General features: G+C 46.1%; 1 protein-coding gene and 1 long non-coding RNA gene across 2 annotated transcripts; one reads left to right on the top strand and one right to left on the bottom strand.

Moving 5' to 3' along the window:
* Positions 1–763: 763 nt before the first annotated feature.
* Positions 764–25,073, bottom strand: LAPTM5 (lysosomal protein transmembrane 5). Its single transcript, XM_083809899.1, has 8 exons — positions 24,656–25,073; positions 15,775–15,868; positions 7,419–7,495; positions 6,585–6,713; positions 5,948–6,073; positions 5,312–5,407; positions 2,559–2,651; positions 764–1,551 (listed from the first exon to the last, which is right to left on the bottom strand). The coding sequence occupies exons 1-8, from the start codon at positions 24,740–24,742 to the stop codon at positions 1,477–1,479; spliced, it is 777 nt and encodes a 258-aa protein (XP_083666025.1). The 5' UTR covers positions 24,743–25,073; the 3' UTR covers positions 764–1,476.
* On the top strand, positions 9,402–11,499 carry LOC310885957. Its single transcript, XR_014575045.1, has 2 exons — positions 9,402–9,536; positions 10,005–11,499. It is a non-coding gene; the product is annotated as an uncharacterized lncRNA (long non-coding RNA).
* Positions 25,074–26,774: the final 1,701 nt, after the last annotated feature.

The raw sequence follows: 26,774 nt of genomic DNA, 5'->3' as shown, positions 1-26,774 counted from the left end.
CGTTCAGTTGGATCACATTGAGAAACTCTCTTCTGGTTTAGAAAACAAATAAAGTTACCTGCATTTCTTCTAATGAGGCCTTGGGCAGACCCAGTCAGCAGGCTCTTGGTTGGGCCTGGTCAGTGGCAGGCAGTGGGGTAAAGATGTCCTGGTGCCGTGGTGGCTGTCACACCCCACCTCGGCACCTACAAAGGGAGGGACTGTGCTTTCAAATACCTCCCTAAACTAACGAGGGGGGAAGCTCCACACAGGTTTGTGCCTTGGAGGTCACCCAGCCCATGGCCCCCTCCAGACCTGGCCTCGAGGACTGCAGCCACAGGGGCTGGTAGCTGATGGGATGGGAATTGGCCAGTTTCAGCACCCAGCCTGGTTTTCAGGACTGTAACCGAGAAGACGGACAGGTGATGGCTGGAAGGTGTTGCAGACTAATGATTATTCCTATTTTCAAAACCAATCTTTTCTCTCTCCATCTAATTCAGCAAGAAATGGGGTTGGACCTTGATGCAAGAAGCTGGTTCTTCACCTACTCCTACAAGCTAGATTCTCAGATGAATATGCTGGACTGGCTGGTGGAAATACCATATTTTTGTTTGCAAACAGCATACGCGTGAGCTGATACCAATGAGATGACATCAGCCTAAACCCAAAATACCGTTTTTTGCTAACTAATTTTTCAAAAAATGAATTATTGCTCCCTTGTGACATGCTCCACACAGTAAGGACAGCACCCCTTCAGAAATCAGACAGCAAAGGATTGAAGCTGTTAACAGTTTTTCATTATTTTATTGAAACTTATCTTTCAATTCACACTAAAAGCAAAAAAATAAAAAATAAAAAAATTGCAAACACTCAGATATAAAATGGCAGAGCAATACTGTCACAATTCCAGCATGTTCTATATTCTGAAGTACACACTATTAATCATTATCGTAAGCAGACAGAATGAAAGCTGCATCGTTGTTCATTTGAGAACTTCATTTTTTTGCTGATCACTTTCCCTTAGGTCCTCATTAAAAGATGCTGGTTAGCATAGCATACTTCAGGGTTGGGCTATCTCAGAGAAAAGGTTCTTGCTTGGTTTTCCCCCCCATTCCACTTCCTAAATGCCTCATCTGCTGGGTTAGAGATGTAAGACAGATGAGAAGCAGCATCCTGCCTGACAAGGGATCCAGGCCAATGCCTCCATTTCCACATTAGGCAGATGTCAGAGGCCAGTGATGGGAACCTCTGATGCCTGGTACCAAATTTATTACAATTAGCACTGCAACTCAGTAATACCAGCTCAAAACTGCCAGTGTAGACTGAGGCACCAGCACCAGCGGTTCACCATCACTCTTCATAGGCTCATAAAGTGAGCTGGAGTGTAATAAGCACGATATGTTATAAAGTAAGGACTTCTCAGTGAGGCCGAGTATCTGACAGAAGGGGTAAGAGGCACCAACAGCAGTACAGATGTCTTCTCTCCAGGAGTGGAGCTTAGATTGCTACGTAGGGCGGTGGGCATTCCTTGGAGGGCAGCTCTAAGGCTTCCTCATATGATGGCAGCACAGCCTGAAAGAGAAGAATATTATAGTCATGCTCTGGGTATCACACGAAGGGTTCCAAGTGAATTTATCTTGGACATGTTTCTCTTCCCAGTTCAACGCAGGGGAGAAGAACTGGGTGGGTTGTAGGAGATGGAGGGCAGAAATCCAGAAGTGTTGGAAGTGAGCAGCACTTTACAACCACTTTGCTGCCAGTCCCACCTCTGTGTCCCAAAGCATTGCCACAAGTGGACCAAAACTCTTTAATGCCCAGAATATAAGGCTCATCGCCTAAACAAAGAAGCTAAGATCAGATCACTGCTGAGGGCCTTGATGCATGCACAGCAGGGGCACACACTGCTGGCAAGACAAGGCTTATATTTGCCAAATTTCAACGAGACAAATGCCTAAGCTTAGCATTCCATATTCTTCCTCTTTGCTTCTCATCCCTCTTTACAGTATCTCTCATTTTCGGAAAGTCTTCAATATTCTTCCATTGTGTTAGGGCAGCTGGATGCTACTATTAAAGAGATCACTGGTAATCTAGGTATGGACATTGATGAATATATATATATATATATACACACACACTGCACACATATTTTAGCATACTTAAAACGAAGGGCAATGCACCAAATCTCTCAGACATTGATCCAGAAAAAGGTGAAGACAAACTTAATTTTAAACAGGAGTAGCACTGTTAGGCACAGAAACCAAAGTTGACCTGAAATTAAAAACACATCTGCAGATCAGAGATTAAAAGTGATATATTCCCATTTATGTACTTTGCCTGAAGTCTGCGTATCAGCTTCCTTGCGAATACCATTTGTAAAAAAAACATTTTATAAAGCCTTCCAAAGAAAAAATTGAATGAAATATTACATAATTGTAAACTGGTTATTAGTACCTGTCAATGAACATTTGGAAGGTTGAACCATCTTTCAGACCACCAAAGGAGCAAAAGTAAGGATCATCATACATCTCTCCATTTAAACCATGCCTTTTCGTGATAAACTTAAAGCAGTCTTCACTCACCTTTTCAACTGCTTGTTGGTCAACTTTCACACTGTCTCTCTTGCTGGCTTTAATATACTTAAAGCAGCTCAGGACACATTTGAACATATAGGCCTGAAAAGGAAAAGGAAAAGGAAAGGGAAGTCCACCATTTTACTGCATGCCAACAAGAACATTTCCACTCTTGCCATCAGCCTGCCACTGTCCTCTCCTTGAGAGATGTCTGGGACCGTACATCCCAAGGCCTTACATCAGTCTGTCTTGATGCTTCACTAGAAAGGTGAAAACTCCATCTGTTCAGAGCAGCCCACTTGTGTGGGAAGTCAATAGGACTATTAATGTAATTAAACATAAAGCACATGCTCAAGACTGCTGAGTGCTCAATGTCATCAGGTGGGAAAGGAAAGCATGTCCTAATTTTTGTGTTATTTTTCTTAGCAGGCTACAAAGTCTGGATGTCTCAGAAACATGTGGATGGGCACGAAATCCACCTCTCAGAGGTCCAAGGCCCCCTGGTCAATTAAGACTGACCTGAATGGTCAGCTCATTCGAGAAAATCCTATATTTTCATTAGCTACACTTTTCTGAGAAGACTGCCTTGCACCTCACAGAGTTACAACATGCAGTAAATACAGAGCTTTTCTAAGAAAAATGGATCGATTGACAGATTATGGCACAAGAAAATAAGCAAGGCTTGTAAAACATACCATATTAAATAAATATTTTCCCTACGTTGCGCAGTGAGGCGAAGTCGTGTGCCTCTTATTTTTGTTGGCGTAAGACCGTACTTTAAAAACAGTTGGCATTTTCAAAGGAACATAGGGAGTTATATGTCCCAAGAACAAGCCATGTAGCTTAGGATTTCCTAGAACAATGAGGACTGTTTGTCTTGACACAAAGCCAATACAAAGAATGAGAACAAGGAATGAAGCATCTGAGTTAAAGGAATCTGCCTCTCAAACAGACTCACAGAGATGAGGAGGTAAATCCAAACTTTAAGCACCTTCAGGGAATACTGCAAAAACCTTCTCTTTCTAAAAGCCTCTTCATACAGAGAGCACACATGCAATGCACTGAAGCCATCGTACAAACTGTACAAAAAAAAGCACTCAACCCCTAAAGAAACTCCAATAAACTAAAAAAAAAAAAAATTAATAATAACAAAAAAATCCTTTTTTTTTTTTTAACTTTGATTTTTCAGAAGAGTTTGCTGCAGTGCCTATCCAGAATCTGCACTGAATTCTGTAAGAGTTGGCTTACATTAAGGCTGCTGCAAGCAATAGCAGGTTCGAGCAGAATGCTGTAGTACACACAGCTTATGCAAAGGGATCCAGTGATCTTGGGATCACCCCATTACTGGCTAACTTAGAAAACACTTGAGTTGGTGTAGGATATCCTTTTCCACACTGAATTGAAAACGGAAAACATCACTGGCAGCCATTGGCATTACAAGTGGATGGGAAGCTTGTCCTAAACGTCAGGAGGGAACAGCAGTGAGCTACTTCAGAAGTAATTATATTAAATAGTTTCTTTCATCTTCCATCAGAAATGTTTTATTTCCTCTTGGTTTCTGCATTCTTATCAGGATGGTGGTATAGGGGATGATTTAGATGTTATCTTGGTGGGGGCAGTCAGTGAATTGGAGCTGATGGGCCCTAAATTGGTCAGATGGCTGTTTTAGCTATAAAATATTTCCTGTTCTAGCCTTGTTCCTCATCAGATCTGAATCACTGGGAAGGAACTCCCGCGACAATGGTTTTGCTAGACATAGAAGATGGAAGGGATTGTCACTAAGTTTGAAGGATGGGTTCCTAATGATTTGTTTTGGGGACTTTTGAGGACCTCAGTAGACCAAGGAGTACACGTACCTGTCCACTTCATCTTTCAGATTGATCTTCCCCAATCCCTCCATCTGCAAACTCCAGCACAAAATCTCATTGTAACTAACTCGGTAGAAAATTCAAACCAAGTGATTTGCCAGGTCAGAGAGATTTCTGCTGAAAACCCACACAGCCAGCTGGGTTTCAGGGTTATCTCCACTCCTATTGCTCAGTTTATGCAAATACTAAAATATATGCTCAAATGCAACCATACAAGAAGCTCCATTCCACACTGGCTTTTCTGGCCACCTAGGAAGAGTCTAAATAAAAAATGCTTTCCAATCAACAATTGGCAATTTTCTCTGTGACAGAATCTGCTCAAGTACCTGGAGAGAGATGAGATTTTCTTAGCTGGTCTGAAACCCCTCGGTGAAAAATCTGTTCTCTGATCCAGTGAAGCAGGAAGAACAGAAACCCTCTCACAGTGAAGTTTTCTAAGATGTAAGCAGAATCCAGCAGCTCATTGCTTTTAATTAAATTTCAGAATATCAGCGTGCATTGCTCTGTTTACATCAGTACACATACAGAACTTACCCAAGTGGAAGATCTAACTTGCTGTTTAATTATCTAATTTATTTTGTCACACAATAGCAGAATAGTTTACAATAAGTTGTTTTCAAACATCTTATCCTTTTACAGATGAATGGGCAGTAAGAGTTTTTAAATATGAGAGAGAGCTTGCTTTATAACTCACACTTGCAGAAGCATAAAAACAGAGATCTGAGGATCAGACCTACACTGAGGCATATGTCCTATTGCACCCAAGGAGAGACTGAGAAAGCTTTCCAAGGCCTTGGAAGATTTGAGAGAGAAGTAGAACCAGTTCCTCCTGTCCCTCAGGCAAGGGAGCTTTATTTCAGCCTTCACTGCTCACCACCCCCTGCAGATATTTACCTTCAAGAAGAGGACAGCAATGAATGCAATGGTGAAGGTGACCATCACTTTGGCATATTCCTCTGTTGGCAACTTCTCCAGGGTTGGCAAAAAGCCCTGTGGAAAGAGGTAGAGGGTCTCAGTCAAGCACTTGTTCCCTTTCCCAGGGTCACATAATGTGGTGGATATCCCAGCAGGTTTGTCAGCCTGCCTCTCAGAACGAGCACATCTCCAGTTACTTCTGGGTATATCATTATTATTGTTATTATTGCTGCTAACACTCCTTTGGCAAAGATCTTCAGAAGACTATTTAAATGAGAAATCAAAGTGTGACTGTTAAATAAAGATGAAAAGTTGATGCATTTTCAATGTATGCAGGCAGGCTCTATCCAAATTACTTTGCTCTGCAATTTGCATCCATAAGATTCTTACAAGAAAAACAGAGTGTACTTTTAAGAAACACATGCATAAGCAAGCTGTCAGTCAAGAACACTGTGTTGGTGAGAACATATGGAAAATCTTCTTTTATCATCAAACAGAGCAGTTCTGGATATGCCATAGAGATCAGAGAAAGTTTACTTTGTCATAACAGCCACTGAAAGAAACTTCTTAGCAGTTCACAGCATGACAAATCTGCTGGGCTTGCTCACCACCTACCCCATTGTCTGAAGACTTGAAGCTGAGATAGGTGGGGACCTCCATGTAGGAGCTGCAGAGGGTGAGAATACTCAGGCAGAAATCCAGGAGCTGCAGAGCCAGGAATGGGATCTTCGAGCGTCCCTGCTGCAAGGGCAAGAAGGGCAGGGAACAGGGTTTTGGTTATGATTACAAGATTGTGTCACGTCTATAGATTTCCCCCATTTACACAGGCCTCTGCTTTCATCTCATTTACAACCTAAGCTATTTAATTCACTTATACAAGCCAAAATGATTATCAAACCATCTTGTTGGGTTCGTTTATACTAGCTCCTCTGAAGAAGCCTCTAGCTGGTGCAGTGATATTCCTAGCTTATCTTCAGCACACTCACAACAACCTCCCCAGAGCCCTGAGACAGAAAATAAAATCAACAGGAAGACTCCCAGACATGGGAAATTAAACACTGTCCCAGCTGTCACTCGTTTTCCCTGTGGATTCTCTAACCCCTAAGGATTGCATCCTGCCTGCAGCCAGTGTAGGATCCACCTCCATGAAAAGCTGCGGTCCAGGGCAGTGACCCTGTACCCCTACATTTTGCGTGGGCATCCATCCCATAGAGGACACCAAACACCATCCCGACAGCGAGCTGTGACCTACCATGTGGCTAAGGGATGACACAGAAATGATGGCTGGGACTTGTATGTAGGAACTGAACATCGTTAGGAGGCTGAGTAGAAAGTCCATGATTTGTAGAGCAAGGAAGGGGATCAGGAGACGTTCCCTATTCTGAGAAAGAAAAGCAATGCCAGTTATTTCTGTTCTGAGTGAGAGAAAGAGACCAGCTATCGACACCAGAAAGGACATGTATTAAGGTACTTTGAGAACAAATCCTCTCCTAGAATTTCTACTTCTAATTCCAGATATTGTGGTAACAATTGCTTCAGAAACAGCGAAGAGTATCAACATGGATTTTTTTTCAAGCCCCTCAGAAATTTTCCATCAACTTTCACATTGTGACCTTGACACTCGATCCCATCAGAGCTGTTGTTCAGCTACCCCAAGTTTTGTGCTACAAAGAAAGCCGAGTTCCCAGACTGATGCAGTCATCTCTTCTCCTGAAATAGAAAATGAATCCTCACGTAATAGGGGAATTACGGCTCCCCTCCAAGACCTGGCTTGCAGAAGAGCAAGGAAATGAGGCAATACAGCAACTTTTCCAAATCAGAATATTTCCACCCCATAACATAATAAATGGCTTTGATTTAAATGTCACTCAGTTTTGGTGAATCTGGCAGTTAGCAGCCTTGCAAATGAGCCTGAAACTGCAAAACCAGTTGCTCTCCCCCTGTTTTAAAAGAGCAGAGATATGTACCTATCATTTTGGTCTTACTTCAGCATTTTCAATGAGCATCCTCCAGCCCTTCCCCCAGCACCTCCCCTAACACAGAGAGGCCCCGGCAAGCGGCTGAATGTTATCTGTGGAGAACATACCTTCACCACACCAAGGAGCAGGTTGAAGCTGATGATAAAAAGCATGATGATCAACAGGAAACTGGTGATGACATCAGCTAAAAGTAAGAAAAGTAATTTCCACATTACTAAAAGCTGGAGTCTAATGTACCTATTCAACTGTACCTCTAGGGAAGAGTTAAACTGTGATAACCTGGCAGAAGCAACTGCAGATGTGACAGAGTGAATGCTATGCAGCCAAAGTGCTGGAGATTGCCCTCTTTTCACTTCCTGTACTCACTTTTTCAACCATCTTTGAAGTTTCTGTTACTTTAGCCCTCTCCTTGTGCAGGCTCTAAGCTCAGGCACATGGAAGCCAAAGGTCTTTATTGCTTGGACTGAAATTTTAAATACCCTGGGCTACAATATTAAGGTAAAACAATAATAATAATAAAAGGCAGAGTAGTTTTAGGCATGCTAGATTAATAAGTCTGAGCAGGAAATTATTTGAGACTCACACAGATAAACAAACCAACAGCAAAAGCCGTGGGACAATCTGCAAGATACTTCGGCAGGCAAGAAGCACAAATTTCAACCACCCACCACTAGCATGGACCACAGAGTTTCAGAGTGAAATACCTCGCCTCCATCCAGCCTCTGTCGTTGCCAAATGCAACATCCTCCTTAAAAAACTGAACATGCAAGGGGAACAACATGAGGTAGTTCTGCCTACAGGGCCAGGTAATCGCTGTCAGCTGCTGTGGGCCCAGGAAGGCGATCTCTGCCGTGTGCGTAGCTCCCTACTGAACAGTTCCCAGGAAGCAATTTTCCCTCTTGGTATTGCAGCCTGTCCTGATAAGGACTACCAAAGTCTTGCTCGCACCGAACACTATACATATTTGATCTCTGTAGCAGTCTACACAGTGTCAATTTTTTTCTTAAAAAAAGAAGGACAAAAGCAGCTCTCTTCAAAGGCAAAGCGCTTCTACTTTCTTTATCCACCTCTGCATGATGCACAGTCTTTTGTAGTGCCTCCTCCAGCTCAAGCCTGATTTCTTTCTCATTGCTTTACCTGGACTTAAAATAGCAACACATTATTTGGGTCTCCAATTCCAAAATGCTTGAATAAAGGGTTTAGATTTATTAGAAGAGAGCCAAACTTTTTTTTTTTCTGGCTTTTTTAAAGCAACTGATGCTTTCCAGAGGTACAACATCCCTCAGACAGGTTTGATTACTGGTTTATTTTCCCCGCAGACAGCTGCCCAATTTATTCCATGACTATTGAATAAATCCAGTCCTTAACTATATTTTTCCATTACCTCTTTAAGCCCTTCCACTTGCTTTCATAAAGAAATATAGAAATTATGTTGTCATATATTGGATTCCTTATCTATTCCAGCTGCAATGAAATCCTTTCACTGCTCCATATTATACAACTCCACCCCAAACCCTCTCTCAAAGACAGCATGCCACCTTGGCCAGCTTCGAGGATTTTTGCCTACAGATTTGGTACCACGTTACATTTCCAGGGGATGGGAGTGTACATTATTGTTTGGGTGTACACTAAATTATCCTTAACTCAATTCTTATCTTTGCTAACAACAGTTTTTGTTTGTTTGTTTGTTTAAATATATATATATATATATATACACATGTATAAATGTTGAGGCAGAGCAGTCCCTCTTTTTCTGGCAGGTAATCCCAACACTGCTGTTTGCAGCAACAAAATATTTGCCCCAGAGCAGTTGCAGCTATGCCATAATTTGGCCAGTTACTCCGAGGGACTGAAATTCACTCAGCTGTCCCCAGTCAAAGCAGGGGCTGTGCTGGAGAAGGACAGACCTTCCACCCAGCCATGCCCGTGACATCTGGCAGGAGAGGAGCATCCACGAGCTGCAGGAACTGCAACGTACTCAAACTGTCAGGCGTGCGTCTAGCTCTAAGCAGCGCGGGTATGGACAAATGCCAGCTAAAGAAAGGACCGAAAACGATAGCGAGAAGCTCTGGAGCCCTTCCAGGGTTGTAGAAGACCTGCCTGGCAGCTGGGCTGAGCCACAGCTGGCAGCCAGACAGGGCAAGTGGCACCAACGCTCCTCGCTGCGCAGCCTTTGCTAGCAGAGGGCACCCACTTTCGTTTAAACGCATTGATACAGCAGTCAGGTATTCTAACTTCCCTTACTTTCTTCTCAAGTAGTTAGCAGCATGCTTGAGCCTCCCCTAGAGATAGCATTTGCTGACAGAAACCTTTAGCCTGAGAAGAAGCTCTGACCAGCACTTCCTTCCCCAAGCATGAGACACTCCTTCTCTTTGGGAGCTCGAAGGGAAAAACCCTCTGCGGAGCCCACATCTCCCGGAGGAGCACAAGTGGCTTATCTGGAACAAGAGAGGCAGCAGCACTACAAGAGCTGCTGCACATGCAGGTGTCAGCCAGGAAAGACCTAAGGGAGTGATAGAAAATGTCCAACAAACACTTAAGGTGTATCAGGAAAAAAGAGAGCTTGACAGCACAAAATAAGGGAGCAGCTTTTACAGCTTTCACTTCTATTCTGTAAAATAAATCCTGTTTTTTTTTTCTTTTTTTTTTTTCTCCCCACCTTTTTTTTTTTTTAAATAAAAAACACTATAAAGTAATGAGAATTGAAACACAGAAGAAGAGGAAGAAGTCTTAGGCAACAGCAGAGAAAGGAAACCCAAACCGAGCAAGCCCCAAACAAGAACAGAGAGGGGAATGGAGACGGAGCTGTACTGCAGAAGAGGCTGCTTGCAGCTTTGCAGCTCGCGAGGGTCACGGAAAGAGCCTGAGCTTCAAGGCAGAAAACCAACCCCACCTCTCAGAAGCAGGAGAGTGGAGACAAGGTTGAGATTTGGTGCACAGAGAACCAAAGGTTAACACACGGACAGCATAAACTCCAAATAAAGAAGAGCTTGACAAAGACAACAGGCTCAGTGTTTGCAGAGAGGGATGAAAAAGCAAACAGCCCTAGTCCCACTAAACCCCATTTTCCCTTGTTTTCCTCCCAGAACCAGCAATCAGCTGCCTCCCCCAGAGGGGATTTCTCTCTTTAGCATGGCGTTTCCTCAGATTCAAGGCAGCTGTGTTTTTCTGCCTCTTTCTGCCTGGTCTCATGCTTCAGCTCTCTCGGCAGGCTCGCTAATTAATGGGATAACCGGCCATTGGTTCTGCAGGCTAATTGTCCAGCTGAACTTCCCAAGCAGAACCTAGATTAAAGGAAAAACACAACACAAACAAAACCCAAAGAAACAAAAAGTCTGCAACCTGACAGGCACAGAGGGATGGAAAGGAAAAGGAAAAGCAAGAAAAAACAACCTTCCACCCGCTGCCTGCCTCCTGCTTCTTCACAGCAGATACACTCGCCCTTTCTGCTGGCAGCACATCTCTCCATTCCAGGGATGTTTTAGCATCAACAGACACGGCCTCAGTAATCAAAGATTTTGCTTTGACAAAATGACTTCCTCCTTTGCGAGAGCACATCCATTTTTTTTCTCATTTTTTAGCAGAATGCGCTAAAGGAGTGAACCCTTGGAGAGTGGTAGCTGCTGGCTCTTACCCTGCCTATGCAAATCCTCCGTGGGATGGGACACAAGAGCATGTTAGAGAGGCCAAAAGACACCTGAAATACTCCACAAGGGCTGGCGGTGTGGCAGCTTGCCTTCCAGGACCAGCAGAACAGAAACAGGGTCCCTGGGGTTGGAGGCACTCGCCCACAGCAGACCCCGCAGCCTGGCCCAGCATCACTAACAGGCTCCTTCCATGCCGAGTATCTGTGGTTCAACAATGTTAAGAAAGTAATTTTTATGTCCCTTCAGTCTCTCCCTTCATGCTTAGTTGGCCTTTGTAGGATGAATGTTTGTCTCCTTTGTATTTAAAGGGCCTCAGAAAATGGCCAAATTTAGGACTCGTATAGCGAGGCTGTGCACCTGTATAATCTCAAGCACAGGGGCTTCACTGCAGTTTTCTCCTCTGCTCTTCTCACACATTCATCTGCTGCCTATCTCAGGAATATGCTGTTCTCTTCTGTACCACCTTAAAAAATACTGAAGTATTCAGAGAATACCAAAGTTTGCCCCTGTAGGAGGTACATGGGCTCTTCGAGGGCTGTTATTGCAAGCGAAGACTCAATTGTCACAGTAATGGAAATTCCATAGAAAAAGAAAAAAAATATCTTACAATAAGTGATGCATCCTTGAGCAGGGATGCAGAGAGGTTATGGAATCCTCATTTTTTGGAAATCTGCAAACAGCAACTGGCCAAAGGCCTGGGCAAGCTGCCCCAGCTTTGGAGTCAGCCCTGTCGTGAGCTGGAAGTTGGGCTGGAGACCTCCAGGGACCCACCTTACTTCTGTTCTGATTTTATGATTACAAAATCAGGCAGGGAAGAAATCTCACTCCTCACAAAACCTGCTGCACTTGTTCAGCCCTAGAAGACTGTACTCTTATTTCAGTTCCACAGCCACCTGCATGCTAGCAATGGCACTTCATTGCTGGCAGAGCATGGTGAGAGCTTGTCCATTTTGAGGTGCCTCTTCTTCCAAAAGCATAGAGCAATAAAAAACAGCAAGTAAATAAACACATTCCGCCTTATACTTTTTCTTACACCCAACATACGGAAAGGGAGAGAATTTATTTGCCAAATGTCTATTTTTGATTAACTTCACATCAGGCTTTATGTTCTGAATATAACCAGGAGGGACTTTGAGTGACTCCTCATATTTGCCATGGAGGCAGAGAAACTCCTTTCTATTTTACGGCCAATAAACTGGCTCGGGAAATACAAGCAAGGCTCATAAAGCTGTGGTTTAACAGTTGTATTCACAGATTGTCGAGGATGGTTGTGTGCTGCTGATAAGCTGCAGGGAAATGTTTCTGGACAGCCGCATTCGAAGGATGGGCAGCGCTAGCAAGGGAAAGAAGCCTCCCAGTCCCTTCAGCTTGATCCGCTTCCGATCAGAGCAGGAGGGACTATTTTCTGCATGGGATATGGGATATACATGCACACAGGTCCAGGCATACCATGGTATTTTTCTTGGCTGACAGGGCAGAAATTGAAACAACTTTTTGAGTTGTACTTTGCCCACAGTGATGATTTTTATATAGTCATTAATGAAAAATAAAAGTGATTAAAATTCAGGCATACGAAAAGACATGAACTGAAGACATACTAAAGATCTGAACTATGGCAAGCAGCAGGGCGTAACATCTCCAAGACAGAAAACCAATCATGTAAGTGGCTTAGAACTCGTAAGGAGGTTTTAATTGAAATGTTTTGGGGGGATTAGTTTTTCGTTTTATTTTTTTCCAGCAAGAAAAGCTAGTCTGCCAAAGCTCGTATTTTTTTTTAAAGACTGAAGCACTGCCAAGGAGACTTTTGCTAGAAACACTTCTCAGCTCCAAGAGGAGGTTTCTAATAGCCTGGAAATGGACGAGCTGCATGGGAAATGCACACCCAGCTTTCTGCTGTGTGTGAGACAGAGCCTAAAGATGTGAACCTGATTCTTCCAAATTGCACGCGAATGCCCCAGATCACCACACAGCAGAGTTTATTTCCTGTTCCCTCTGTCTGGACAAATCAATCTTGTGTTATAGCTTAAATATTACGTAGGTAGTAAAGTTCAACCTGCTTTAGACTAGCTAATATCCTGGCGTTAACCCCACCACGGGTGGGAAGGTCATCCTGAAGGGTTCCCAAAGGACAGAGAAGAAACTGGGTTCTTCTTCCCATTTTAATATAACATTTTTAGTAGGTCTCCTATTAATCTCTTGGTCAACTTTAATTGAAAAGCATATTTCAGAGGAATGCTCTGGGTCCCACCCTGCCTGTGGCACCTTGTAAACCAGCATGGAGTGGCAGGCTGCTAGGGACAGAGCATCCTGCTTCTGAAACATACTGCTGAGAAATCCTGAGCGAGCTGTCATTATTTATAACGAGCTATCTGTATTTTTTTTTTGTACCGTATCATTTATTGGTGGAAAGAATTTTCCCATAAACCTTGCCTTGTTTATATTCTTGGGCCGTGACTACAGTGTTAGCATTATATATTCTGAGACGTGCTTTAATCTGGCCGAATCTACAAATAGAGCAGCAGATGCTGAGGGCATCTACAGAACCTCTCCCCAAATTGTTCTCCAACTCTTCCATCTGGGTTTTGAAGTCGTATTGAACTTTGTGTACCGCTTAGCTCTCTTACTTCCCTGCTACTTTCTGGAAATAGAAGGGTTGCGCTGTGTTTATTCCAACTACATTCAGAAAGCACTCTCAATCTCCCAGGCAGAGCCCTTTGAAAATGCTTGGGAAGAGAAGCCAAGTGGAAGTGCTGGGGATTTCATTATGAAATGTTCCTTTTCGTGTAGGAGGCAGTGTAAGAGGGGGAGGGGGAAGACCTGTCATTTTGATTGTGTGGGAAGAGGGGGGGGCTGTTAAAAACAGGGCCAGTTCCACTCGGAATGGTTCTGTTCTTAAAGAAAACACTCCAGATTTGCAAAAGTGCACATATTGCTTAGAAAGCATATAGAGGTTTAGTATGGAAATTATCTGGAAAATGTGTCTTAACAATTCGATTCTTTTTCTTTTAAAAATATTTTACTCAGATACTGGAAGAAAAGTGAAAATTATTGGCCTCAGATGATCATTCTGCAGAAAAAAAATCACGAAAAACACTTGTCATTTTATGTAACTGTATCTGTGGGAAAGTATTCTGATCTGAAAATACCATGTTCAGTTTTCAGCACTTCAGATTACTGAATTAGTCAGAATGCATGTGCACATTTTACCATCAGGAAAAAATATTTCCCACTGTGCCCATGTCCATGCCAGGTGTATCAAAACAACAAGAACAAACATACAAAAAAAACCCACCAACAACCAACCAACAACAAGAAAAAAGGAAGACTTTAAGGTCACACTTGCATCATGTGATTTTTATCTATAAAATTAAAATGGGAAACCTATATTACAGAAATGGACAACTGGGTACTCCTACCTATGTTGTGCTGATCCCATCAAGGAAAGCAGCAGGGCTTTAGAGCCTGTTTGGTGCATTGCATGTTGCCTTAAGGAAGCCTCTGGAAACCTCTGCAGAAAGCATTTTGCAAAGCAGTCATCATGCACGTCTGCCCTGGGTATTGAGATGAGCCACAGCTGCAGAGGGGCCCGTGTGGACCACAGCCAAGCAAAGTAGCCTCCAACCCACCCAGCTTGGACTTGGTTGGAAATAAAGCCCCGTGTGGAATATGTGAACCACGAGAGCAGACCTTTGCTCCGCGCCCTAGTAGCAGGACTCACCCAAATTTCCATTCTCCACTTAATGTTGGTGCCTGTCAAAATAGCTGTGGCGGATCACAGTAGTGCCTCCTAAAACACAGATGGATTTTTTGACAAATGCAAACCCGTCTGTCAGCAGTAACTTCGCCCAGACAGCAGCTATGCCTGGTGCTTTCCACAGCCTGACCCCTACCACGGGGCAAGTGAGGTTGGGATGTGCAGGAGGCTGCTGGGCTTGGTCTCCTTTTCCTCCCCTCTCAGGGGTCTCTCTCCACATTTCTGCAGCCTGGGGAAGGACACGCTGGAAAAGCAGGGAACGGGCAAGTCCTTGCTGCTGTGGGTTGTATTTTTTATGGGGCTGCTTACGACTTCTCCACAGGGAGAGGCAATGCAGGCTGGGGGAGTCTGGTTTCCGTCTTTCTGAGCACAGTGGGGAAGGGTTATCTCAACTTGTGGTTTTACACCGAAAAGTGACTAAGAAAAGGAAAAAGTACCCAGGCGTTTGTTGTCTCCAAACAGCTTCACGCCAAATTAGCCTGGCTAAGTAATTTTTGAGGCTTGGGGAGTTATTTTCTTCTAAATGGCACCCTACATGAGAAATCTGCCTGTCTCCGAAAGCTAAGCTAGATCCTCCCTGTCTCAAGCAGTAGGAATTCAATCAGCTGTGATGAATGTGATGCTTGTGACTATTTGTGAGATATGAAACAGACTAGCTGCTTCTTGCAGACAACTCATTTTCTGAAAAAAGAAACAGGAGGGATTGGGGGCAAAGGGATGGGAGTGGGAAAGTGTATTGCAGAGAAAAGGAAAGCTGGAGCAGTACAAAGGCACTGGTGAGTTTGTGCTGAGGGCCTGATCCACACCCCTCTGAAATAAAGAAATAACAACTTCGCTGAGCACACATTTGGTCTCCAAACACCAAACACAGCCATGGACTAAACCAAAATCCAAATCTGTAGAGGCTAAATTTTCTCTCCAGGTCTGAGCTTTTGGTCCATCTGCTCTGAATACCAATTTCCATTTCCCTTTGATGAAAAAGAAAACTGACCCCATGCAGAATTTTGGGCTCCCTCTCAAACCCACTGTCCCCTGCTGCTTTCCAGCACCCCTGCAACCTACCAACTCTGTAGTAATCCTTGTCCAGGTCTTTGCAAAAGCCTTTCCCGCTTGCCACCTCCAGGGAATACTCGATCAGCAGCAAAATGCTCATAACCTAGAAGAACAAAGGCAAAAGACACAATTCAGTGGGCCACAGGCCAACTTCCCATCAGCAGATTTGTTTCCAGAGAGCACGCAGCGGCCACAGTCCTGAGTGCGGGGTGGCTCTCCAAGTGAGACAGCCATGAAGGATTTAAAATCCTTTACAGGCAAACACTGAGGGAAAAGTTATCAGTTCATTAATGGTTTGGGTTTAACTGCTTTTTCTGCCAGCTTCTGAAATAGGATGGAGGAATTATAAAGTTATTAAGTTTTGCTTCAGTATTTTTTATCACGGAAGTCCTGGCTTTACATTTCAAAATTGCATTTTGCTTTGGAATTGAACTAAATGTGACAAGAGCATTTCAAATTGCAAAAAGAAACACAAAAAGAATAAAGATCTCTCTGTAATTTTGGATATACTACTTCATTGACAAAAATATCACTTTCCTTCTTTTATTTATTTGAGAAAAACCTGGAAATGTGCTTTTTTACATTGAACCAAAATTATTTTCTCTTCTCCACCAAGTTTCCGAGCTGTACTACCAAGCTTCCAGGGCTGAGCTCAGCTGGCTGTGAGATGGCGTGAGGACAGGAGCTGTGGTCTCAGTCCTAACCCTGTACTTCTGCAGGGAAAAAATAATTTCTAACCCCCAGGTTAGAGAGAGCTCCCGGCTCACACGTAAGGTGTTGGGAAGTCAGGCTGCAGGTCTCTAAGGCTAGAAGCTTCACCACGGAGCACCTCAGACAGCAGGTCCAGGGAATTTCCACGCACATAAACCCAGAAAACAAAGAGCCACAATGCCAGACAGCCTCACCACAGCTCCTCCTGGGGACAATCCCACCCCGCCAGCCTGTACACCACCGACAGCACGTCCCAGGGCATCACACCTGCTGTGGATGCAAGAACAAGAAGTCCAAGGCCACAAGAGAGCAACAGTCAGTGCCCACATAGTGTTGTCAGAGCAAATACCTCCTCCTGGGGAGTACTGCCCTGATGCCATTTATTGCTCCTTCATCACCTTTCTGATACTTTCAGCACTGTGTAATTTGAAGGCACATTTCAGCACCACCATGCCTCCCACACTGTTCATCACTTTTCTTCCTCATCCTCCGTTCTCCGCTGTCCTCCCTCATGCTCACTACGTCCTTCATTTCTTCTGCGTTTTTTAGGCAGGAGCAAGCAAGAGCACAGTACGGTCTGCCAGTCCTATACACGCAGCTGCACCTTCCAAAAGCAGCACAGGGTGTGCTGGGTTATTTTCAAATTGGCTTCACAGCACGAGGAGCTGGGGAGGAAGGCTGCTGCCACGTTCCCTGGGGAAGCAGGAAACATGGGCTTGTCATCCTGCAGCTCCATCTCTCACTGTCTGGACAAGCTCTGTGACCTCTCGGCAGCTTGCAAAGAGCTGCCACGTCTTCTCTGCCTGAGCTGTACCTCTGTCCAGGAGGACCTCTTGCCACAGCAACAGCCTGAGAGCAGAGCAGGAGTCAGACCAGCAGAAACGCAGGGACCACGGTGCCCCGTGTGATTTCCTGCAGAGGCATGAGAACTGAGTCTGCAGGAGAGGAAATCCTGTGCTGTGCAAAAACATGGGAACCCGTGCAAACGTGGCTCCGTCTTCACCCCACCGACGCCGGGTCCAGCTTTGGGAGCACCCATTCTGCACGCTACACGGGACAGGAGGCAATAAGAGGACCGTCAGCAAAAAAAAAGGAGGTCACTGTGCAGAGGTGAGAGAAGCCATTTTACGTGAACCGCACAGCCTCTGTCTGGGAGTTACCTGACCCCCGCAGTGATGCAGGAAGCCAGTATATCTGCCACCAAGATCAACACAAGCTCGCGTACCGTGTAGCCGAAACAACTTCTCCGCAATAGCTGTAGCAGCCTTTCGTTTCAACACTTGCTTGAAGAAGTGATGCAGGCAGGGAGGAACCGGAACAGCTGTGGTTGTGCTATGTTTGCAAACGCCGCGTGTGGGAAACAGCCCAAAACAAGCAACTGCAGGGAGATGAGACAAGCCTAGCTGCTAAGCAAGCAGAAGTGAGAACACATTTTGTCTTTTGAAAAGCGGTGGCTTGAGGTGCAATGCAAGATCTAGGCAAAGTTCTGGCTGGAGTAATGCAGTCAGATGCCTCCTGCGCTATCCTTGACATCGAAGGCAAGCAAACGAAAGAAGCTGGAAGGAAAGGCTTTGCACTGGCCCAGAAATGGGGAAGCAAGGCTGGGAGGGCAGCAGCGATAATGGCCTGTAGGAGAGACAGAAACTGAATGCAGACTCTCCCACTGTCTGCATTAGCTGAAGAAGACTAGGAACTATCCTCCAAACCAAATTAATCCATTTTCTTTGCCATAAGCTGCAAGCACAGTTTCCAAAAGAACTGGAGCACGTCCACGGGGTACCTGGGAGCCCTTCACTTCTTGAAGGAGCATCCACCAAGCCACGCTTGCTGCAGTGGGGACTGCGGCCCGGTGTCCCACCCAGGGCATTAGCCTTCCCTTTGAATGCAAATACTGTCTAGAGTCAGAGTTGGATGTGTCACATTTTCTCATTTTCTTCTGGATTGTCCAATATCCCACAGGTTTTTTTGTTTGTTGTTTTCTTTTCTTTTCACTGTACAGCAAACAAGCATTGCAATTTGCTTGTGGGGCTGACAGAACTCCTTACAGGGGCACAAGAAAATTAACATGAACTCAGTTTAATGTAATAGTGTTTAAACTCCCAAGGAAGCGCTGAGCCTTGCCTAGGATGAAATTGCAGTGATCCCAAGTTTCTTTACACCTGGTCTCTCCTGAGATGTAAAATACCTCTTAACTAACTACACGTGGAGATCCCGTGCTGACTTTGTCTGCCCTAACTTTTCTTAGGATTCGTGCACATGCTCCCCAAGAGACTTTGCTTTCCTTATTGCTGCTGTTGGTCAAACTCCTCGACTGTCAGCATGGGAAATACAGGAAGAAATTGCTTTTTCGGGTTTCTGTTAAACAGAGGCCTACATATCAGACAGGAAACCCAAGCGCAAGCAGAAAGATTGCTGAGAAGATTTTTTAAGCGAAAGTTGGTTTAAACTTTCCATTTAAAAGGGTTTTTGCACAGAGAGAATGAGCCACTGAACACACTGAGATAAGAGACGAGGCTCCCTGGGCCGTTCCCTTGGCTTTCCATCACAAGTGCTGAGCCTGGACCAGGAGATGTCTCCATCACCCAGCCCTGGGTCTGCTGCCTGGCGTGAGACGATCAGATCCATTCCTGCAGAGAATATACTCCCCGGGGCTACGTGAATGCTCTCACTCGAGATACAGCCTCCATCTCCAGAAGAAACCAAAAGGTTCCCATTTCAGACAGACATGAGAGCTCTGAGCAACATCCTGTTCCCTTTTATTGCTATGTCATGATAGCAGAGAGAGTGGTTTAAAATAGGAAATTTCACCTCCCGGCACTCAATTCACAGCCTGCTCAGTGCGATGCCTCGCCCAGCCCCTCCACCAGCCTCCACTTCTTATTTTCTCTCCTATGGCCACATCCTCCGGAGGACACCCCGCTTCCTTCTCAAATGAGAGCTGCAAACTGGCTGGTAAAAGTCCGACCCCTGCTGCGGGGCTGTTAGATCTGTAACACCGGGGAGCGATGCAGGACTAAGGTAGAGTCAGTCGTTAACCCAAGGCAGCTAATTTAAGCAAGCAAGGGGGTGTCTTGCAAGGCAGAAACTTAACTGCACGATGCATGCAGCCCCTGTTCCCTGGGGAATAATTCTTCTGCAGCTGCAGTGGGGTTAAGCTGCTGTCAGAGGCTGCGTCATGTGCCTTCTTTTTTTTTCTGAAATCTGTGCCACTTGACTAATCTCCAAATTATTTATATTTACGCACGTGGCCTTGGTGTGACGGCTGCTCCTTATTTTCACACCCAGTCTTTTCGGAGGAAAGAGCTTGAAGCTGTAACAAGCAGGGGTCAGTGGGGATAGTGACGTGCTGCTCTGGCAGTGCACTGGGTGCTGCGAAGGCTCCTGGCAGCGGTGCGTGCAAGCTGGTGACACGTGGCACTTTGAAGGCAAATAATACCACGTATAAATGCTGTACTTTCAGTGCTTCACCTTTTCTTACTTTAATATAAAAGTGGTTATTGTGGCGGGGTAGTTGAGGAGTGTTTGTAGCTCCCATTTGGTTTCCTTTCAGAGCATTTCATCTTTTTCCTTTCTGCTGCCTCCTTTCCCCCTCTTGTTTGTGTGCTGGAGATGTTCCAGAAGGGCGAGGCAGCCGCACAGGGGCTGTGGAATACCCTGGGTCAGCCACAGCCTGGTGAAAGCACAGCGAGTTGCAGCTCTGTGCCATCATGAGCCACATCCACAGGTGAGGACTGGACCTGGGGAAGGTCCCAGAGACGGACTCTGCTCCCCAAGATACCAAAGAGAAGAGCACAGCTGTGGCAGAGGCCAGACCAAGCTACTGAGACGCTACTTTCCAAGACCTTTGTCTCTAATCAAGAACTAGGTGCAAATGAATTGCACCTTCTCTGCCCATGCTGTATGCACAGAAGCAACTTCCAGGCCTTGCTCTTGAAGCCAATGTCAAATAACCTGAAATCTCTGCAGGAGCCAACAAGCAGAAGGACAAATTCCTGCACATGCTTCCTTTGAAAGTCACCTGAAAGTCACCTCACAACACCTCGTGAAGCTTTGCTAACCACACGACTGTCCCCTCCTCATTCCCCTCCTTCTTCTTCCCCACTTATTTGAGCACACCCATGATTTATTTCAACTGCCTATGAAGAGATCAGCAGTAAGACAAATCTAATTTATAGGAGGACAAGACATCGCCACAAAGCCTGGGAGCTCGTGTTTGATGGCATTGCTATCACCCAGCATCACTATGATTCATCACTGGGACTCCCAGCAATAATTTACACCGATACAAACCAACAGTATTGATGTAGCAAATCATCCATGTCGCTGCTGAGTTATAAATTCCCTTTCTCTTCCCCTTCCTCTGTCCACCTGCAGCAACATCATCGAAAAGGTGGAGACGAGGTAGGAAATGAAAAAGGTTTCTATTCCTCTGTGTTAGCTCATAAAGCAGGAAGACAAGACAATCTACTCTAAAAATCAAACTGGTTTTCTTGGGGATCTGTGTAAAAGAAACTGACTGAGATGACACAGTAGGTACAGACACACGGGGACCAGCAGGGACTCGGGGTATTACAGGCAGTGACGGTCACTGTCAGGTCACTGTCAAGAGCCAGCAGCAGCGGGGTCGGAGGTTTGGACTGACCCTGCACATTCCCCATATGCTTTCGTGGGTCAGCCCACATCTTCAAGAGCATCTCTGGCTCCTTAATCTACGCCCCAGCTGCATATTAGCTGCTAATGCTCCCTGGCACCACATGCCCTGCGTTGATCTTCCAGAAACCAATCTTCTGCTTTTGTAATGCTGTGCCACAGAGTTTCCGAGGCTGACCCTAACCCCTCCTGCCACCAGCCACATCCAGCCAGACACCGTGGCAGCAGCTGAGCTGCACATGAGTTGTTATTTTCAAACGGCAGCTTCCTACCCAGGATACCAGCAGCTACGGGTGGGCAGAGGGAGAAGGACCCAGCTGTGGCCCTGCAGGATCTGCTCCCAAAGCGTGGTGAGATCCCACGGTGTGTTCGCGTTGCTCGTGATATGTCTGGTGCAGGGGGGAGCCAAATTATGTCCCAGCAGAGCAGAAAGAGGGCACATGCAGATGGCTTTGGCTGAAAAATGAGAGAGTTCAGGCCTCATTACAACATGGGTTATCCTGACTAAGTCCATGCCTGTGAATGGGCTTAAGACACAGGGTGAGTCTGTTTCATAAATATGCTCAGAGTCACATTCAGCTGCTCAGTGCAGGCTTGTCCTACATAAAGGAGGGTCAATGGGTAGTTCCAGCAATAGATCTCGATTGCCCAGACTACTTAAAACTTACTTAGCTTGTTCCCTGGTTCTGGTTTGAACCACTGCAACTAGTTTCCTTCAAGACCAACCTGCCCTGAAAGGGACTGACCCCAAGCCAGACAGCATCTCTTGGCTTCAGGACCCAGGATCCTCCTTTACACCCTTTTAGCAAGCAGTGCAGAGAATCTAGGTGTCTTCTCACATAAACCTATCCTTTTATTTATATAGGAGAAGCTATAAACTACAACTAAGCGTACCACACAGTTTCTGGTTTGAATCATGTCTCCATTGCTAACAGTCGGCTGAGGGACAAAATTCACAGCAATATAAAAGAAGTTGTAGGAAACAACCTCTGCTCATGGAGAGCCCTGTTATGCTAAGATTTGTCAGACTTGGAAAAGAAATGATTGAAAGGGAAATATGTGCACAGCAGCGCTGGAGATTTTTTAATGCAACAGCTAGAAACTATGAGAGTTTTGATGTAACCCCAAGCAGTCTCTCTTGTACTTACTCTGGAGGATGCATAGGGCAGGGATCACTTGTCCTGCTGCCAAGACCTTCTCCAGGCAGCAGTGGTTGGCTGCTGTTGGAGACCAGTTGGGAGGCTGCTGGACTTCGGGGCTGGCTCGGGATGTCTGTCTTATGACTTCTGCCTTTGCCATCTCGCAAAGAAAAGCAGCTTTTCCTGCCCACACTGAGTGGCCTTTGTACCTCTTCTGTAAAGTCCTTCCTGAGAGCACGGCAAAGCCTCACGCCAAGACTCTGCCTTTTGCTGTTTAAAACTCATCCTGTGTCTTCAACAGATGTACAACACTTTATTTAAATAACACATCTTTCATATAATGTCACTGGAGCTGAAGGTTTCTCTGCTGGCCACCAGCACCATGAGCTGGTGTCTCGTTCTCTGCCATCTCACACTGGCGAAAATCAGGAATCTCTTCTGTTAGGGGCATCACAGCGAAACAATTATGAGAAAAAAATGTGCCTCATTTCAACATGTTTGCAGACTTTGGAGAGAGACAAAGGACATTTCTTTATGATTCCCCCTCCCAGCTAGGAAAAACTAGCTCCCATTCTGTGCCTGTTTCTCCACTGACACCAGGCAGCTCACATCACAAGGCATGCTTGTAGCCCTCTGAAGAAACCGTGTCGTAGCCCCCTGTCATGCATTTCCTGCCTTTGCACAGATCTTTCATTTAGCCAGTTCCTCTTCAAATCTTGGGTAGGCTTCCTATGAGCTCCCATTTCTAAACAGTTCGTGACCGTCCCTCCACGAAGGCTACATGTTTAATTGGTTGTCAGAAATTGTTAGTGCTCTGCTGCAAACCCTCTGCTTTCATACGGCTCAATTTTTGTGTCTTGGGGTCATGAGACTGCACAAGAAATTCAGCAATTTCCTTTTCTTTAGAACAGAGAGATTATAAGTTTTGAGCTTGTGGTGAGAAGATGAGAAGCCTGCCTGGGGGGTAATATAGATGCTCAAAAAGCAGAAGGCAAAAGAGGCTATAAAATTGCATGATTCTTTAAACCAATCTCATAATATTTTGAGGTCCCCAAATGATTAAAATTTGGCATTAGAAATGCCATTACAGCACCTGGCTTTTGAGTAATGCCAGGGGGAAGATACTGCAGACCCAAATGTCTCTGCTCTCCTGCTCTGGGGTGGCACAGGGCCACCTCCTGCCCCACATCACAGAGCTGCCAAGACTCTGCTCACCGAAGCACAGCCACTGCCTTGCTCCGAGCACAGCCACCCCCTCGCTTGCAGCCTCCAGCAACCCCCTGTGCTGCTGCTCCTGGCATATTGATAACCCCTTATCCTTCACTGAAAGCTTTCCCTTTCCCTTACCTTACCAAAAGCAGCTAAACTGACCTTCAGATCCTGTTGCCCTTCATTTTATGAATCAAATCCTCTCTCACTGTATGCAGGGTTGGCGTTATGGAAGTCAAAACTGTTACACCAACACATGCTGGACCCCAGCCTTGGCTTTGTGTGATTGAGGAGGGGACTATGGCACAGTGAGGGCATGCCTGGTTTGCTCCGGCTGCCCCAGGAAAGCCGGCCAGCTCTGTGGCTGGACCATGGCACATCCTTTTGTGCATGGCACAGCTGCCACGGATGCCAAGCCGCGAGTCCCCGCTAGCTGTTATCACCCTGTGGGCTCCCAACCTGTGACTGTGCGCACTGAGTGCAGCAGAAGGGATTATTTAAAGTGCCTCTGCTGCACAAGAAACCACATCCTCAGCATGACTCAAAGCCACCTGAAAGCACTTCTCTGCCACCGGGCTGGGGGGGAAGAAGCGTCCCCCCCAGGCTCTGTTGCCTCTTCTCACTGCCATCTGCAACCACCCCGAGCAGCTCACCAGCTGCTGGCAGCCGAGCACAGCTGCATGTCAAAACGGAAACCAAAAGGGTGTGTATTGGCTCCAAGTGGCCGTACAGAGGGGAACGAGGTCGCTTTGCCCACCCAGACATTGCTTGCCCCAACATTCGCATTGCCCTGCGCCGCCCAGTTCCTAACCGATAGCTCCAGGTGGCCGTGCCGAGCCCTGCCCGAGCAAGAGCTCCTGCATTAATGCTCCTGCATTAAGCTGCAAGGGAAATAACAGGAAGCAGAGGTAGTTTCCACGATCTCCAATGGGTATAGCTGGGGAAAAATAGTTAAAAACTCCTCCCAGGACAATAAATTTCTTCCTTTCCCCCACCTCTCTCCCACCGTTCCCCTGAACTTGTGCATACCTTTAAAATCATTTGTCTTTCACTTTTGGGAGCACAGAAATATGAACGGTCAGGAAGCCTGGTGATCTGCAATAATTACACCTTCTGCAAGGATTGCACCTCTGCCTCTCCCTTCTCGTCTCCCCCTCCCCGTCCCCCCTTCTGTAACTTACCATGTGGAAGATCCCTAGAGCGACTGTTGCCGTCTTGATGTTGAAGAAGCAACATTTTGGGGGCTCGGTGGTCGTTTCGGCGGTCATGTTCGGATTCCTCTGCACAGCTGGGAGTTAGAGGAGCTGAATTTGCAGCAGCTGCCCCACTGCAAAGCGAAGCAAGCAGTGCAGTTCAACTTCCTTCCTGGTCTATAAATGTGTTAAGTCATCTACACAGTCACATGAGGTCTTTGATTTCTCAATAATAAAGACAGCAAAATTGTGTTGCTTTTCTGACAGATCTTTAACTGCTTGCACATCCCAGATGGCAAATGCAAGCAGGAAAGCTGCTTCGGGCAGGTAGTGGCCAGCAAGCGGGGTGTATGGGGAGAGGCAGGCACTGAACCTGGATGCAGCTTTGTCCTACAAAAATCATCGGAAACAAAAGCAGGGGGCCGAGAATTTCACCTTAAACTTGACCCACTGTTTTTGCAGTGCAGCATCCAAATTCCTCCATCTGAAGCAGCTGCTTCCTTGCCAGCAAAGTCACCGTTCCCTGGAAGTGCTTCTGGGAGCTGGTGCCTGAGCAGCCCCGGCCTCCAGGCCCAGCAGGGCCGCAGGACGGCGAGGGACAGGGTCCTTGGCCACGAGATCCACAGGTTGAGGATGGATGTGATTTGCATCAGTCAGCCCCTGGTTTAGAAAGGTGAAGCTGCAACGAGACCTGAGCCCAGGTGACTTCGCCCCCATGCAGTACGTCTGTGTCTGCTTGAACTCATTAAAACATGCTCTTTGCTGTACATTTACCATCGTTCTCATGAAAAACATTTTTTTTCCTTCTCCTTTCCCCCCTTCTTTCCTTTCCTTCTCTTTTCTGTCCCTGTCGGACAGGGCTTTAGGTCGTGCTTTAGCCCTCCTGTGGAGCAGACTGGCTTGAGTTTCTGGCTTCCTGAGCAAGGCCTGGCGTGGCCTGGTGTGGGGAGGGGACACTCACACAAGGTCTCCATGAACTTGGGCACCTTCTTGCAGCATAGTAAACGTACTCACCAAGCTCCTTGCTTCACTCTCCCAGGTACTTTGCCTAGCCAGCCTTACCTGCTTTGGAAGAGGCTTCTCTTGATTGTTCTTCATGAACCTACGAGTACAAATTCCACCTCAGTGCCAGGGAGTAGCTGGCCTGTAGCCCTCCAAGGCTGTAGGGAGTACTGCAGGTCCATGGACGGTATGGATGTGCACTGGAAACCTTCAGCCGGGCTGAGTGGATGCTCCCAAATGCCACGGAGGTCCCACGGTGACGCGTTTTTAGAGAAACTCAGGAGTTCTGGGCAGCGTGAGTACGAAACACAAGAAGCTGAACGCCCCTGGAGACGCTGCTGCTGAGACAAGCTAAACTTATAACTTAAATCATCCGAGCCATAAAAACTTTTATGTCCAGCTCCCCCTCCAGAGCCAGGGATCTCTGCAGCACAATGACACGCCAGGGCAGGGCAGGGGCAGTGCAGCTGGGCCCCGTTGCATATTCCCATGGTTTTCTTTGGACTTTTACCAAACTTGACAGTTTATTACTGAAGTCCCAGGTTTTGGAGTCACATGCCTTTTTTTTTTTTTTTTTTTCTCTGTGTTTCTCAGACTTGCATTTTTGGAAAACAGCTTGCAAATGACAGCTAAGTGCAGCTGGGGGAAGAAAATGGAAAGGACTCTATTTGTTTTTTACTATTTTTTTTCTGTTTGGTTATTATAATAATGAGGTGGGGAAGAAGATGGACACATGTTCTTCAAAAGACCTATGACAGTAGCACAAATCCTGCCCCGTGGCCATCAGGAAACCAAAGGCAGCCTTGAGGTCTCCCTGGGACCGGCTGAGAGCCAGAGCCTCACCCAGCCATGGATAACTTGTGCTCTCTGCTATCCCACTGCTTCGACAGAAATGCTCAAAGCCTCCAAGTCTCCCCATTGCCCTTTCACCATGGGGCAGCAGCACAGCCCTGCCCGATGGGAGGCTGGTGGGTCAGGGGCCCTTGGGAGGGCTGCAGACAGCCATGGAAACCTGTCACAAAGGTAGGATGGAGCCTATTGCAATTACACTCCCACATATGCTGCATTTCTGGCTCCCCAGCAGGTGAACTGCCCGCACGTGGGC

This window comes from Anser anser (genome assembly GCF_964211835.1).
Source record: "Anser anser genome assembly, chromosome: 24".
NCBI lineage: Eukaryota > Metazoa > Chordata > Aves > Anseriformes > Anatidae > Anser > Anser anser.
Note: the sequence above shows the minus strand (reverse complement) of the source record. Positions and strands in the feature narration are given on the sequence as shown.